General features: G+C 41.2%; 1 protein-coding gene across 1 annotated transcript in view; it reads left to right on the plus strand.

Annotated features, from left to right (window-relative positions):
• The first annotated feature begins 1,521 nt into the window (after positions 1-1,521).
• ARSJ (arylsulfatase family, member J) overlaps positions 1,522-14,827 on the plus strand; it is a 122,171-nt gene continuing 108,865 nt past the window's right edge. Inside the window, exon 1 of the mRNA XM_006881142.1 lies at positions 1,522-2,129. Coding sequence (XP_006881204.1) covers positions 1,732-2,129 — 398 coding nt within the window. The 5' untranslated portion in view covers positions 1,522-1,731. The remainder of the gene's footprint in view (positions 2,130-14,827) is intronic.

The following is a 14,827-nucleotide window of genomic DNA, read 5'->3' on the forward strand; positions in this document are numbered from 1 at the left end:
GGGATGCTAGAAAAAGCTGTCATATTTTCACAATTATAACAAGCTTTTTCAATGCTTTACTTCATTAGAGCAGGAAAGGCAAACCTAGATTTTAAAAATGTTGAAGTTCCTGAATTGCTAGATGGGAAACCACCAGCAGAATTCTCTTTACTGCAGGAATGCTGACAGACTTACTGGTTTCTGATGGTAAAATGTGTAACTTCTCTCCCTCCCCAAGTCCCTGGGTTGGCCAGAGGTATGCCCTAGGTAAGAAGAAATAAGCATTTTCAATATTTTCACCCTCTAGGGAGAAGCTAATGAGGAAGTCAAGCTGTTAAGAACAACTATTGTGAGAGGAAATTCAATTAACAACTGTAGCCATGACTATTTGGGGGGAAAAATGCAGAGAGAATGGAGTAGGAAAAATATGGAGGGGGATGGGGAAAGGACCAGTAAAGGAACAACCACAAGAAAAGAGACAGTTCAAGTAGGGGAAACCCTGTAGAATTTGCCCCAACTTTCCCCACTCCCTCCATTCTCAATGATCCCCACCAACGAGCTAGAAAGTCTGGAATGGGGATGGGCCGGCTTCATTCAACACATCCACTTTACCCTTCCTGATTACTGGTGCTGTCTTTTTTCCTTCTTAAAACAGATTGACAGAGCAGAAGGGAAGTCACAACCCTGCAGGACACCCTAAGGTCCCATAGAACTTGGGTAGTGCGTAACCAATTTTTTCTCCCCCCTGGGCCAAAACCTCACCTCTCTCTTGCACTCTCCTCCCGGAAAAGAAAAAGGAAAGGTCCTAAACTGGACTTAACAGCCTTCCCATCTTCCCGGGCTGCTAGAGCAGAAGGGATCACACTGTGATTCACTGGAGAAAAGGAGGGAGGAGGCAGTGGAGAACTCCAAGTGCCAAAAGGAAGAAAATTAGCTGACAAGACGCACGCAGCTGGCTGGCGCTGAGTCACTGAGTCTGCGGAGATCAAGTGGGTCCAGCGTGGAGGGGCCGCGGGGACAGGGACCTCGCTCAGTCCCCGAGTGTGTCAGCAATCCCAGAGAAGAACTGGTGTCCCAAAGTTCCAGAGAAAGGGGTGGTGGGCGTCGCGGGAGACCGGGAAACTGGACTATTTTTTTTTTTTACCCGTCATTTCGCCGTCTCGGGAGTGTCGGGAGATTCACAACTGCCTGGGGAGGACCGGGAAAAATAAACCATTCCTGGAAAGTGGAGAAAGCCAGCCGGCTGCCTGTCCGTTTTGGGCTGGCGAGCACCTCCACGTCCCAGTGTTTCCCAAGTGAGGAGACCCCAGGACGCACCAACCACCCTCCCGCCGACAGGGCGTGCGCGCCCCGGAGAGCCTCCCTCCCCAAACCAGAGGGCTCCGGGCGGGCCTCATGAAACTTCCTGTCCGGCGGGAATCTCAGTTCCTTGCTTGACTTTTGCCTTTCTAGAACTTTAAGGTGGAGACGTTCACTCTTTTTGGAAGAAGCTGACCTGAGGCGTGAGGGAGAGGAGAAAGAGAGAGGAACGTGAAATTTGGTTTCCGGATGCCCCATCTTTTCCACCATCACTTCTGGGAGAGAAAGATTCAGGTTGGTGGGCGTGGTGACAGCCGCGAAGCGAACAAGACCTCTTTTCAGCGGAAGGTCCTCCAGGGCTCCTTTGGTCTACTCCTCTGTGTGCATGTGTGCGAGCCCTTCGGCGGTGGGAGGGTGGCTCCGTGTGTGGAGCCTCAGCCGGGACCCAAGTGAATGGCTCCCAGGGGCTGCGCGGGGCTGCAGCCTCCGCAGCCTCCGCAGGCCTGGGTCTGGCCAGGAAAGATGCTAGCCATGGGGACGCTGGCAGGCTTATGGGTCATCAGCCTCCTCACCTATGGTTACCTGTCCTGGGGACGTGGCTTAGATGAAGAGGAGGAAGGGACCTTTGGAGCTCAAACCGGAGAAAGATTAGAGCCCAGCACCTCTTCCACCTCGCAGCCCCATCTCATTTTCATCCTAGCGGATGATCAGGGATTTAGAGATGTGGGTTACCATGGATCAGAGATAAAGACGCCCACTCTGGACAAGCTTGCTGCAGAAGGGGTTAAACTGGAGAACTACTATGTCCAGCCGATTTGCACGCCATCCAGGAGTCAGTTTATTACTGGAAAGTAAGTATTACTGATTCTTTCATTTATTCCTTGGAAAAATCGTAAGCATTTAATTAAGATCCAGTACCTATTTTATGAGCGGTAACTCATGGTTGCTGTGATGCTAAACACTGTGACACTGAAGTATCAAATGCGATAATGGTTACCCATGGTGGACTGCGTTGGGTGGAGCTACCTGATTAAAACAAGCTTGGAAGCAGGAGTGGCATCCACTTCCGAAATAGCTGGCTTCCTGAAACTCTATGAACTTGGAGAAACGATGAAAGTTAATCAAGTGTTCAGGTCTTTTTCGGAGGGTCGTCTACGACTCAACAGAATTTAGCAATCTAATTTATGGGATAACGGACAAAAAGAGGGAGAAATGAATGAATAAATAAATGAATGAAAGTACAAATGTGCTAAGGTATTGGATCATTGTGAGTGTTCTTTCTTTTCTTTTCTTTTTTTTAAATCTAATTGCTTTATTCCTTACCCACAAAGCTACTCTGAAGTGACTTTTAAGTTCGGCATGAGTTAGGCCTGATAAATGCTCAACTCCCAATCCTCTGTCTCTAGAGATGACTTCTAAATTTCTTCTAGTTCTTTAACATGTTCCAATTTTGCTTCAGGTGATACGAGGTTTTCCAGAAACCCTCACCGAATAAAAAAAAGACTGAAATATTTCTAGGACTCATGGTTTGTTCTTAAATTTAGAATTTAATTATTAAAACCATAGGTCATCACGGGAAGAGGCCAAAGAAACAGATGGGAAGATGCGGTGTAATAGAACCAATGAAAAATCTAGCTCTATTTGAATCTTTAACAAGTTGTGTTGTTTTTGTTTTTCTTTCTCATCAGTGTTGTTGTTAGGTGCCATCTAGTTGACTATGACTCATAGCAGCCGTATAAACAATGGATCTGAACCCTGCCCTTTCTTGTGCTACTTTCAGCATCTCTGATATACTTGAGCCCCTTATTAGAGTGTCTCAATCTCTCTCATCGAGGGTCTACCTCTCTTTCACTGACTTTGCTCTTTTCCAAGCATAATGCCTTTTCCCAAGGACTGGCTACTTCTAACAACATGCCAAAGGGACATGAGAGGAAATGTCACCATCTTGGACACTAAGGAAAACCTTGGTTGCACTTGCTTCAAGATACATTTGTTTGTTCTTTTACAGTCTATGTGATACTCAGTACTGTTTTCTAACACCATAGCTCAAAAGAATCAGTTTTGCTTCTGTCATCTTTTTTCACTGCCCAGTTATCAGATGAATAGCAAGTAATTAGAAAGACCCTGTCTTGGATTGAGTGCACCTCAGTCTTTAAACTGACATCATTGCTCATTAGCACTTTGGCTAAGATCAAGTGTTTTGTAGATAAGAGTCATGCATATATTGTCCAAATAAAGGCCATGTTTAATTATCAAGGCTATTCCTAAAATACAATACACTTTAATAGTAATTGCACAACAAAAGTTGAGCTTTACCTGCATGGGCTTAAGTGTAATAGAACTGCTCGTCACAACTCTGGAACATTTCTGTTGGTCCTATAGGGCCAAAATGACATCTGGTGGTTTAGTAAAAGAATCTGCACTGTAATCTTAAAGCATGCAGTTCAAATCCACCAGGTTCTCCATGGGAGAAGGATGCACAATCTCTTTCCATGAGATTACTTACTGCTTTTGAAAACCTGCTGGAGGATCAGCTATGCGTTGATTCCAACTCAATGGAATAAAACAACAACAACAACAACAACAGGGTCAAAAAGTGCAACCAGATTATTCCTTAGAAGCAAAGATGGTGAGGCTTCATCTCACATATTTTGGACATGTTCTTAGGAAAGGCTGTTCCTTCGAAAGGGACATCATGCTTGGTAAGGTAGAGAGTCAGTGAAGGAGAGGAAGGCCTTCAATGAAATAGATTGATACAGTGCAGAAATGGACTCAAATGCGTCGAGGATGATAATGGCACAGGATAGGACAGAGTTCAAATCTTTTGTTCATAAGGTCGCTATGAATTGTATTCAACTCCACTTATTAACAGCAACAATAAAGTCACTTAAGTAGTGGTCGACTTGATGTTACTTAACGACAAGAAGTATGTAGGTCACTGTAATTGATTTGGATGTCCAGATTTAGCCTTCGGAAACTGAGAGAGTCAGAGGTCAAGTTACTACTAGATTAAGGTAGAATGGAAACCTTTGTTGGTTTTAATCCATGTAACTGGTGATTTCAGTTGCAAGGAAACCTTGCCTCAGTGAAGTTGTTCTTGGAAATGGATCTTGTAGAAGTAGCCAGTATCCATTGGAAAAATAAAGACTGTTTTGTAGGAATCTCTGTCTTGAAGAGACTTTTGCTTACAACATCATTTCCACTGCTTAGCAAACTGTCAGAATTTAGCATGACTGCCTGGAAGGGGCGGGGGAAGTGGGGAGGGATCCCATCCTCCTCCCTAAGAGAAAGGAAAAATGTTTCACTATACTTTAGAGTCGTTTTTTAAAGGTTAATTGTAGCAAAAGAAAGTCAAGAGCATTGGCTATTCATAAAGGAACAGATTGTTGGCTGCGAAAGAATTCCATCTGGTAGCTTGGAGGTCAAGTTCTTCATGTCTAATCAAAACTGCTCTTACATGTAACACATGAAATAAATGTGACATACAGGCTTACTTAGCCTCTTCAACTAATTTACAGAATTTCTCTTTATCATCAAGATTATTGGAAAATATCAGATTAAGTTTTTTACAATCATGCATGTCTCCAAAATTTTCCACCAAGATTGCCTTTCATTGTGAAACTATCAAGGTTTTATTTTGTAATTTATATGATTACTTAATGAAATGAAGCAGAAGCTAAAATGAGAATAATTCCTGATTTGTATTATTGGTCAAATATTGACTCCTAAGTATTTTCAGTGCCGTTAAACATTAATGAGAATACATCCTTTCCAATTAAAATTGGCTCTTCAGTGGAACATGTTGTGTAACTATTTTATGGCCCAAACTTTCAAACAGCTACTGCAGTTTGAGTTAGTTTCCTTTAAAAAAAAATTACACAGCTGAAGGTGCTTTCACTTGAAGTCTTCCTTGTAGACAAATTGTTGGAAAGAATTTACTTTCAATTCACACAGACTAACGGAGAAAGAAAAAGGCTTAGGAAGCCTAGTTCTGGGCTAAATTTCAATAATGTAGAGCCAGGAGAAAATGGCCATTTGTCCTCTTCCTGAGGACATGCACAGTAAAGTGTCTGTGCTTTCTGGATCCTATAAACTGAAAAAAGGAAGCAGTGAAAACATAAATGGACTGCATTATTTTAAGGGGAAAATTAGTTATTGGAAATGTGAGACTAACCAAATACCTCCAGATTACAAAGAAGGAGTTTAAAGAATTGAAGTTGAAGTTACTTTTGGTGGTATTAGTAAAATAACCCTCCTGCACTTTCTTTACACGCTACTGGAGTCCACATGTACAATCTCGTTTTTTTAACTACACAAAAACTAAAAAACCCTCAAAATTATTACTGTAGAGTCAGATAAGACTCATAGCTGATCCTCCAGCAAGTTTCCGAACCTATAAATCACACAGGAAGACATTGCCCATTTTTCTTCCATACGGCAGCTGGTGGATTTGAACTGCCAGAACATCACCATCTTTGGATTAGTGATGCAGTTCCCTATGGATTATGACATGAACGTCTGTAGTGCATCCAGGTTTTTTAAATAAATTGCCTCTTGTAAATAAGTGTTCTTTGTATGTACAGCAGTGAAGAACACACAAGAAATAAAAACCCTGATGTTGAGAACTCAAACTCAACTGCCAGTCCTTACAGATTCATAGATATTCTCTGTTAGTTTCAGATGCTGTAAATACTAACATGAGAATACCACCTACCTTTCTACCCCAGAGCTACCGCTGCATTCAGACTCCAGAAAGAGAACAACCATTGTGTTAGCTGTGCAACTTGCTGTGGATTATGCCACCAGAGTTCCCTTAGCGCAAGATGTTGTTGTTGTTGTTGTTATGTGCCATCGAGTCGTTTCTGACTCATAGCGACCCTATGCACAACAGCTCTAAACCCTGCTCTATCCTGCGCCAACCGCACCACCTCTGACACACCCATCCCGATCACCCCAGTCACCGAATCAATCCATCTCATAGAGGGTCTTCCCCTCCTGCGCTGTCCCTCCACCCTCCCAAGCATGATGTCCCTCTCCAAGGACCCGTCCCTCCTGGCAACATGTCCAAAGTATGTCAGACGAAGCCCCAGAATCCTTGCCTCCAAGGAGCAGCTTGGTTTAATCCTCTCCAAGATGGATCTGTTTGTTTTCCTGGCAGTCCATGGTACATTCAGTACCCTTCTCCAGCACCACACCTCAAAAGCATCCACTCTCCTTCTGTCCTCCCTAGTCATTGTCCAACTCTCTGATGCATAACAAGCGATTGCAAATACCATGACCTGTATCAGGCGCACCTTAGTCTCCAGAGAGACACTGTTGCTCCTGAGTACGTTTGAGAGGTCCCTAACGGCAGACTTTCCCATCGCGATACACTTTTTTGATTTCCTGACTGCTGGTACCTAAGTATTTTTGACCACAGAAGACTAAGTCAAGATTCTGAAATACAGTTTCCTTGAAATAAAACCAACCATTCCACTTTAATAAGTCTGGGTTGATTTCATGGATAATGCTGATTTAATTAACAGGTGAGTAAGCAACAATATCATTATAAAGACTAAAGTGTGCCTGATTCAAGCTTTGGTATTTTCAATTGCTGCCTATGCATCTGGAAATTGGACTGTGAATAAGAAAGACAGAAGAAGAATCGATACCTTTGAGTTGTGGTGTTGGAGAAAAGGACAAGTCTTATCTTGGAGGACACATATTCAGGGTTCTCCTTAGTGGCCAGAAAGGTGAAATTTTGTCTCACATACTTCAGATATATTGTCAGGAGGGTCTTCATGCTGGGAAGGGTGAAGGAAGAGAGAAAGAAAGGAAGACCCTCAACAAGATAAATTGATTCAGTGACTGTAACAATGGGCTCAAACATGTGAGAGATTGTGAGGCTGGCACTGGTTAGGGAAAGGTTCAGATCTGTTGTTCATAGAGTTGCTATGAACTACAACCTGACAGAAAAAAAAATCACCACAAACAAAAAATGACAAACAAGCCCACAGCCGTTGAGTCAGTTCCAACTCACAGTGAACGACCACTCAGCTGTCAAAGCCGTAAATCTAATAGGAGGACTCTGCTCATCTTTTTTTCTGTTGTTAATCCACTAGGTTTGAATTAGAGGCAAGAACATCCTACAGCCTATACCATCATAAACAAACCTCAAATTCAATCTTCTTGTTCTATATAGACAGATTCCAACAAAGATTTACTCTTCTTGGCCCTTCCATTTTCTTCAATTCAACACGCATTTACAGAGTACCTATTACGTCCTTGTTGTCGCTAATTGCCTTCGTGTAGAGCACAACTCAGAGTGACCCTATGAACAAAAACCCTGAAGCTTTTCTATAACCATTGGCATTTATCAACGTTCATAGAGTTTCCAGAGGCATGTTGTTTAGGAAGTGAAATAAAACATGACCTTTCCAGAGTGCTGAAGTACAGTAATGTCAGTCTAGAGAGTAAGGTGTGCCTGAGCCAAGCCATGATCTTTTCATTTACTTGATATGCATCAGAGAGGTGGACAATGACCAAGGATGACAGAAGAAGAATTGATGCCTTTGAGTTGTGGCTAGAGAAGAGTCTTGAACATACCATGGACTGCCAATAGAACTGACAAGTCTGTCCTGGAGAGGGTAAAATCAAGCTGCTCCTTGAAGGCAAGAATTTTGAGACCATCTCAAATACTTTGGGCATGTAGCCAGGAGGAACTGTCTCTGAAGAAGGACATCATGGTTGGAAGGATTGAGGAACAACTCAGGAGAGGAAGACTTCAGATGAGATGGATTGACACAAAACTGGGTAATGAGGGTAGATGTGTCATAGATCGTGAGATTAGCTCAGGATAGAGCGGGGTTCAGAGTTATTGTATATAGGGTTGATATGAGTTGGAGTCGACTCAATGGCATATAGCAACAATAACAACAACATCCTTTAGTAGTTTATAATCTCATTCTTCTTGAAAAAGAGGTTTTACGTAATGAATAGGAATGTCTATATGAAACACAACATGAATAAAGGATAGTGGGAAACATAATGTATACAAGCTTTGTAAGCAAGTCAATATAAGATAATATAAAAAAATAAATCTCATAAGAATGAACAAGCTTACAAAATTTTAGCATGATTAAAGACATGACAATATTATGATGGAAACAAGGTAGAGTAAATTGAAAGAGAATAACTAGAATGGTGGTGGTATTTTTGAAAACATAAAGAGGACCTGAGAAGGAAGAAATCATTCCTGGGAAGGACCTTGGGAAACAACATTCCTGTTAGAAGGAAGAGCAAGGCTGAGTAGGGCTCTCAGTGTGGGAATGAGCTTGGTTTAATTAACCCTACAAGGCTTCTTCTAGCAAGAGAGGCAGTAGGTAAGTAGAACGGCCAAGGAAAGGGTACTTGTAAATAAGTTTACATAGACAGATGGCATAGCATAGGGTTTAGAAATTTGAACTTTTTCTAAATGCTACAGAAAACCATTATGAAGTACTGAGCAAAGACATAGATAAAGTGTTTTAACTTTTTGTTGTTGGTGTGTGCCATTGAGTTGGAACCAACCCATAGCAGAGCCTCCAGCAGTTTTTCAGAAGCAGTAAATCACACAGGAGATTGTCTTTTTCTTCTCTTGCACAGCAGATGGCAGATTCGAACCTTTGAGATTGCAGCTCAGAAAGGGAAAACAGAGCAAAGGTAGGGGGCTGAGAGTCCCAGTAAGAGATTCAGGAGTAGGTTTTAAGTGGGATGGTAGCAGTGAGTGTGGTGAGGAGAATTCCAGACATGTAGTAAAATGCATAAATGATAGAGTCATAGTTCAAAGAATTTTTATGAACCAAGAAATAGCACTACCAGTATAGCAGAAGCCTCAGTTGGCCTCTTCCTAAGTCTCTGTCCCTGTCCCAGTTTCTAGCACTCATCAAGGGAATCATTCTCTCCTCTTTATATAAATGGAGTTACAGATAATGCGCCCTTTCATATTCAGCTTCTTTTTTTTCAATTATGTTTGTAAAATGTTTTCATGTTAAATATAAATATTAGTTCTCATTATGGAATAGTATTCCTTTGTTTAAATTCTTTTGTTTAAACAAAAATTTATTTATCCAGTTTACTGTTGGTACACAGATGTGTTGAGCTATCATATAGACTGCTGCTTTGAATATATTTGTGTGTGGATTGTGGGAATGTACATATGCTTTTCTCTTGACTATCTAACAGTAGAATTAACTGCTCAGGGTTATGGAGTGTAGGTTAGGTTTTGTAGATTTTGTCCTACTGTTTTCCAAAGTACTTCTTCCAGTTTATATTCTCACCAGCACTGAATGCAGAAGTCCATTTGCATCATGTCTTCTATCAACATTATTTATTTCACTTTTTGGGGGTGTTTTCCCCCTCTCATTTTTGCCATTGTGGTTATGCTTAGCATGATTTAAACATCTGTTTCCCTGAGGACCAATTAAATTGAGTATCATTTTATGTGTTTAATGACTATTCTTTTAAAAAGTATCTATTTTGAATTTTTTGCCCATTTCCCACTATGTGGTTGTTTTTTCCTTACTGATTTGCAGGAGTTCTAGATAGATTCCTTTCCAAGTATTTGTATTGCTATTATCTTCTCCCATTCATTGCTTGTCTTGTCACTTAATAGTCTTTTTGCATGCACAGAAGTTGTTACTTTATTGTAATGAAACTTAATACTTTCCTACTTTTTTGTGTGTTTTTAAATATACCATTGTCTACCCAAAGGTAATAACAGTGGAATTTTTTTTTCCTTAGAAGTTTTGTTTGTTTTCGTATCTCAATCTGTATCAGATTAATTTAGTATGAAATGAAGTTTCATTTTTTTAAAACTGAAGTTTTGGGTTTTTTTGTTGTTGTTGCTGTTGTTTTTTTATGTTGTTATTAAGTGCTTGCAAGTTACCTGCAACTCATAGCAGCTTTATGTACAGCAGAGCAAACCCGTCCCCAGTCCTGCACCAACCTCACAGTCATTGCTGTCAGGGCACATTGTTGTAGCAGCCACTGTGACAATACTTCTCATTGAGGATCTTGCTCTTTTTTTACTAACCCTTTACTTTCCATAATGTTCTTCTCTGGGGATTGGCTTCACCAGATAACTTGACTAGTGTATGTGAGACAAAGTCCTCACTTCTAAGGAGCATTCTGGCTACATTCTTCAAAGACATATTGGTTTGTTCTCTTGTTGGCCCATGGAGTAGCCAGGATCCTCCTCCAACACTCTGTATAGGTGTAAAAACAGTGAATCTAGTTTGAGGATTGGCTGAGTCTGACCTCCATTAACTCCACAAAGGGGTATAGTCTCCATGCACAACATTAAAACTACAGACATGATTCCCATGGGGTCAGGCATTGCCCCAGGCTCCTCATACCTACTTCTACCCATTCTGACACCAGCTATCCCATCCAGACCCCTTAATGTTCTGTAAAAGGGTCAAGTAACCCATTGCAGGGACCACACAGAACTCACAAACCACACTCACCATTATGGGGTTTATTAAAGACATTAACGGACTGCAATTCAGCTTGGAAGGGAGGATACAGTTCTTCAGTCTGGACAGTTTCTCAGGAGTTCTCACCGGCCCTTTGCCCTTTGGCTAGCAGCCTCCTCATAGCTATGGGCTGGTTCAGAAAGCTCTCTTAGTCTTGCTAATTGTGTGTCTCCTCCCACATTAATCCTACAATGAGTTTAGGTGAATGAAGGTCGCTGGCTGTCGTTTTGGCTCTTTCAGACACCAGTCCTCACCCAGCTCTGTCTCATGGCTGACTGTGGTTCCCCACCACCTCTGCTGCTGCTACCACTTTCCTCTAGATCCTTGTCAGACTTGCTCAGTAATCTATCTCTGGTCCAGAATGAAAGTGTGCTAGACTCTGCTGTCTCTTCTTTTGATTATAGCAAGATTTTTGGCTATTTGCCACAAAACCTGGGCAGTGTAATCCTGGTGGGATGGCACATATCACCAGTCCTCTCCTTAGTTATCTGTACACTTTGTTTGCCTGTGTCTATCCAGAGGGTGCTACTTACCTCATTCATGTTCTAATGTGGTCTCACCTAGTCATGTGGCAAAAGTCCAAGATTATAGCCCAGGAAAGCCATTATGAATGAGTAGCCCTCTGTACCATCATGTCCATTTGTTTACAAAACCAGACTTTCACTGCTCTATTACATTGTCATCAATTTTTTAACAAATACGATGAAGATGTATGATTAGGTCTACCTCTGAAATTTATCTTGTTCTATAGATTTCTTATTCTTGCTTGAATATCATATGGACACTATTGTGTTGTTGTTGTGTACCATCGAGTCAGAACCGACCCGATAGCTGACCCTCCAGAAGGTTTTCAGAGGCAGGCAGTTAATCACCTGGGAGGGGATTGCCCGTCCTTCTCCCACGGAGCAGCTGGTGGCCTCCAACTGCTTGCTTTCGGGATTGCATCACAGCTTCTTGCCACTAGGCACCCAGAGCTCCCAGAAGTCAAGAAATCAAAAGATGATTTGCTTTAGTAAAGTCTGGTGTCTGGGACCTGTCTAGCGAGCTAAAAAGCAAAGATGTCAGTCTAGACTCTAAGGTGTGGCCTAACCTAGGCCATGGTCTTCTCAATTGCTTGCTATACATCTGAGAGCTGGACAGTGACTAAAGATAACAGGAGAAGAACGATGCCTTTATGTTGTGATACTGGAAAAGAGTGTTGAACATACTATGGACCACCGAGAGAACAAACAGATCTGTCCTGGAGAGGGTAAACCAGGCTCCACTCAGGAGGCAAGGATTTTGAAACTCCATCTCACATATTTTGAGTCTGTTGCCAGGAAGGCCCAATCCTTGGAGAAGGACTTGATTCTTAGAATGATGAAGGATCAGTACAGGAGAGGAAGACCCTGGATGAGATGGATTGACACAGTGACTGTGGCAATGGGGCAAGTGTGTCAGAGACATTGAGATTGGCTCAGGGTAGGGCAGGTTTCAGAGCTATTGTTTATAGGGTCACTGTGAGTTATAATTGACTCAATGGCTCATAACAACAATAACAACATTCTCTTATTTAAAGTCGTTCAAGTATTTTTCTTCTTCCAAATTGTCCTGTTTTTTTTTATCAGTTTATGAATGTTAATATGAAAAGAAGGAGAATGTGATTGTGCAGATTAAAATAGACTGGAAGTTAGAGTTATGAGTATATGAGGTAGTGTTCTTCTCCTACTTTCTAAATGAAATGAAACAATAAATGAAGTCATTCACTGAGAATGAGGATATGGAAGGTTAAGAGAAAGATAGCTCTGAATTTTTTTTTGGGAAGTGTGAGAAAGTGAATTAAGTGGGGAAAATGCAATAAAAATACCGGCCGGCTGGAGAGTCCCCTTGAGATTTGTGGCCACAAATTTAAACGGAGACGAGTCAGCAGGTGGTTTGTTCTCCTCCGACCATGCTTAGGTGTTGTGTGCAGAAACAACATACTTGAAGAAGTAGATTTAACTCTGTTTGGGACGTTGTCAGATGAATTGAGTGATGGGTAATGAAGTCTCAGTTTGGAATGGAAAAAAGAATACTATAGGGTGCAGATCTTTTGTGTAAAAAACAGTGCCAAGATCATTGACTGTCTAGATGGAATTGAAGTGAAAACACTACCATGACGCTGGAATGTTAAAAAGATAGATGATGCTGCCAGTATGGATCAGCATATGCTTAGGATTAAATTTTGCAAGTAGGGTGGCTTTTAAAAAAAATGGTAAGGAAATAGAGGAAAATATCACTGAAAATGAAGGAGGAGTAACACTAAAATGGTGGGAGATTAGTGTAAGTGCTTTGTAAAAATTAAAATCACTCAGATAGTGAAAAGTGTTATTGAAGAAGATGTATACCAGATGCTGAAAACTTTTCAGAATCAGGGGTGAGACCTTAGAATTAGGGAAGGAATTTAATCATGAAAGACAGTACGTCTGTTACTGAGATTTTCAAGAATTGAATTTTAAAGGGAGATGCGAGTGAACATTGTGTAGAAATGCCAGTGAGAAAATAGGACGGTCATTCAGTCTCCTAGCTCTGTGGTAATCAGAATCTGGGCACAAGAGTAACCACAGATTGAGAGAATGCCAGCAGTTGTCAACTGCTTGCTACAACAAGGTGGTGAAGGAAATATTGAGGAATATTAGGGATTATGTTAATGACAGATTATCTGTTGGTAACAGAGGACTAATTGGAAGGTGTGAAGGATTTGGAGAATAAAGAAATGGCATCAGAAGAGAAGATGTACAGAGATGTGGAGACTAGAATCTGAGTAAAGACAATATTAGGCAAATAGACGTCATAGAGAAGATTTATCATGACTGAAAAAAATGATAGAGTTTTTTCCTAGGTGATTTCATATGAAATGGTAGGTTCTAGATTTTATTTATAATGTCTTTCTGGATACTGGTTGTTTCAGCCCTACTGATTCTGAATCCCCAACTACAGCACTCACCTTGTGTACTATCAGTGCATAGGCAGGAGCTCTCTGTGTACCGTAGTGATATGTTCAGACACTGGAGAAACATCTCTAAGGCGTTTTCAAAGTCTTATTTTAAAATATTAGATTATCAATTGACAAGTATTCTAGTGTTGGAAAACCTAAAAATAATGAAATTTTCCAGCTATATTCACAGGGAAAAAGAGTTAAAGAAGCAAAGAGGGGTAAAACTGAGTCCTGCAGAGTCAGTTTCAACTCCTGTTCTTGTTATTGGGTGGCACTGCGTTGGCTTCAGTCTACAGTGACAAGTTGAACAACCTGTGTCATCCACACGGTCACTTCCATGTGAAGTCCTGTTGCTGCTCTCACTGTGTCAGTTGATTTTGTTCAGAGTCTTCCTCTCTTTTGCTGACCCTCTTTTACAAGTGTAGTATCTTTTCCCGAGAACTGGTGCCTCCTGACACCACAGTATGTAAGACGGAGCTGTGCCATTCTTGCCTCTAAGGTACATTCTCGTTGCACCTCCTCCAAGCTTTGTTCTTTTGGCAGTCTAGGTGATATTCACAATTCAGAGACATCAATTCTTCTTTGATCTTCCTTATTTAGTGTTCAACTTTTACATGCATGTGAAACAATTTAAAACTCTGTGACTTGGATCAGACCCCATTTCAAAATAGAACCCGATTCCTTAGGGTTTTCATTGGCTAATCTTTTGGGAGGAGATCACCACACCTGCCATGTGTGCGTATACTGTAACTATCAACCTTCTTGAAGGGAATTCTGGTGGCAGTTCATAGGGAGTTGTGCTGATAACCCAAAAGTTACACCTTTCTGGGCAGTTCAAAGCCACCAGTAGTTCCTTGGGAAAGATGGACAATCTCCTTCTGAGCAATCCTCACAACCTGATGGCGAATTAACTTTGAGCTGATTGAAGCTCAAAAACAAGGAGTAAATTTAAGAACCTTCTAGTTAGTAGCCAAGCCCTTAATTGTGATTATTCCAGTTTACGGTTATGTATACACATGCAAACAAATACTATACAGCTTGTACTGTAAACTCAAAGATTATGCATACAACTTTTCCCACCTACTCCATTTATCTAAGT

This window comes from Elephantulus edwardii, unplaced genomic scaffold (assembly GCF_000299155.1).
Source record: "Elephantulus edwardii isolate Elephantulus edwardi_28Jun2011 unplaced genomic scaffold, EleEdw1.0 scaffold00012, whole genome shotgun sequence".
In the NCBI taxonomy this organism is placed as follows: domain Eukaryota; kingdom Metazoa; phylum Chordata; class Mammalia; order Macroscelidea; family Macroscelididae; genus Elephantulus; species Elephantulus edwardii.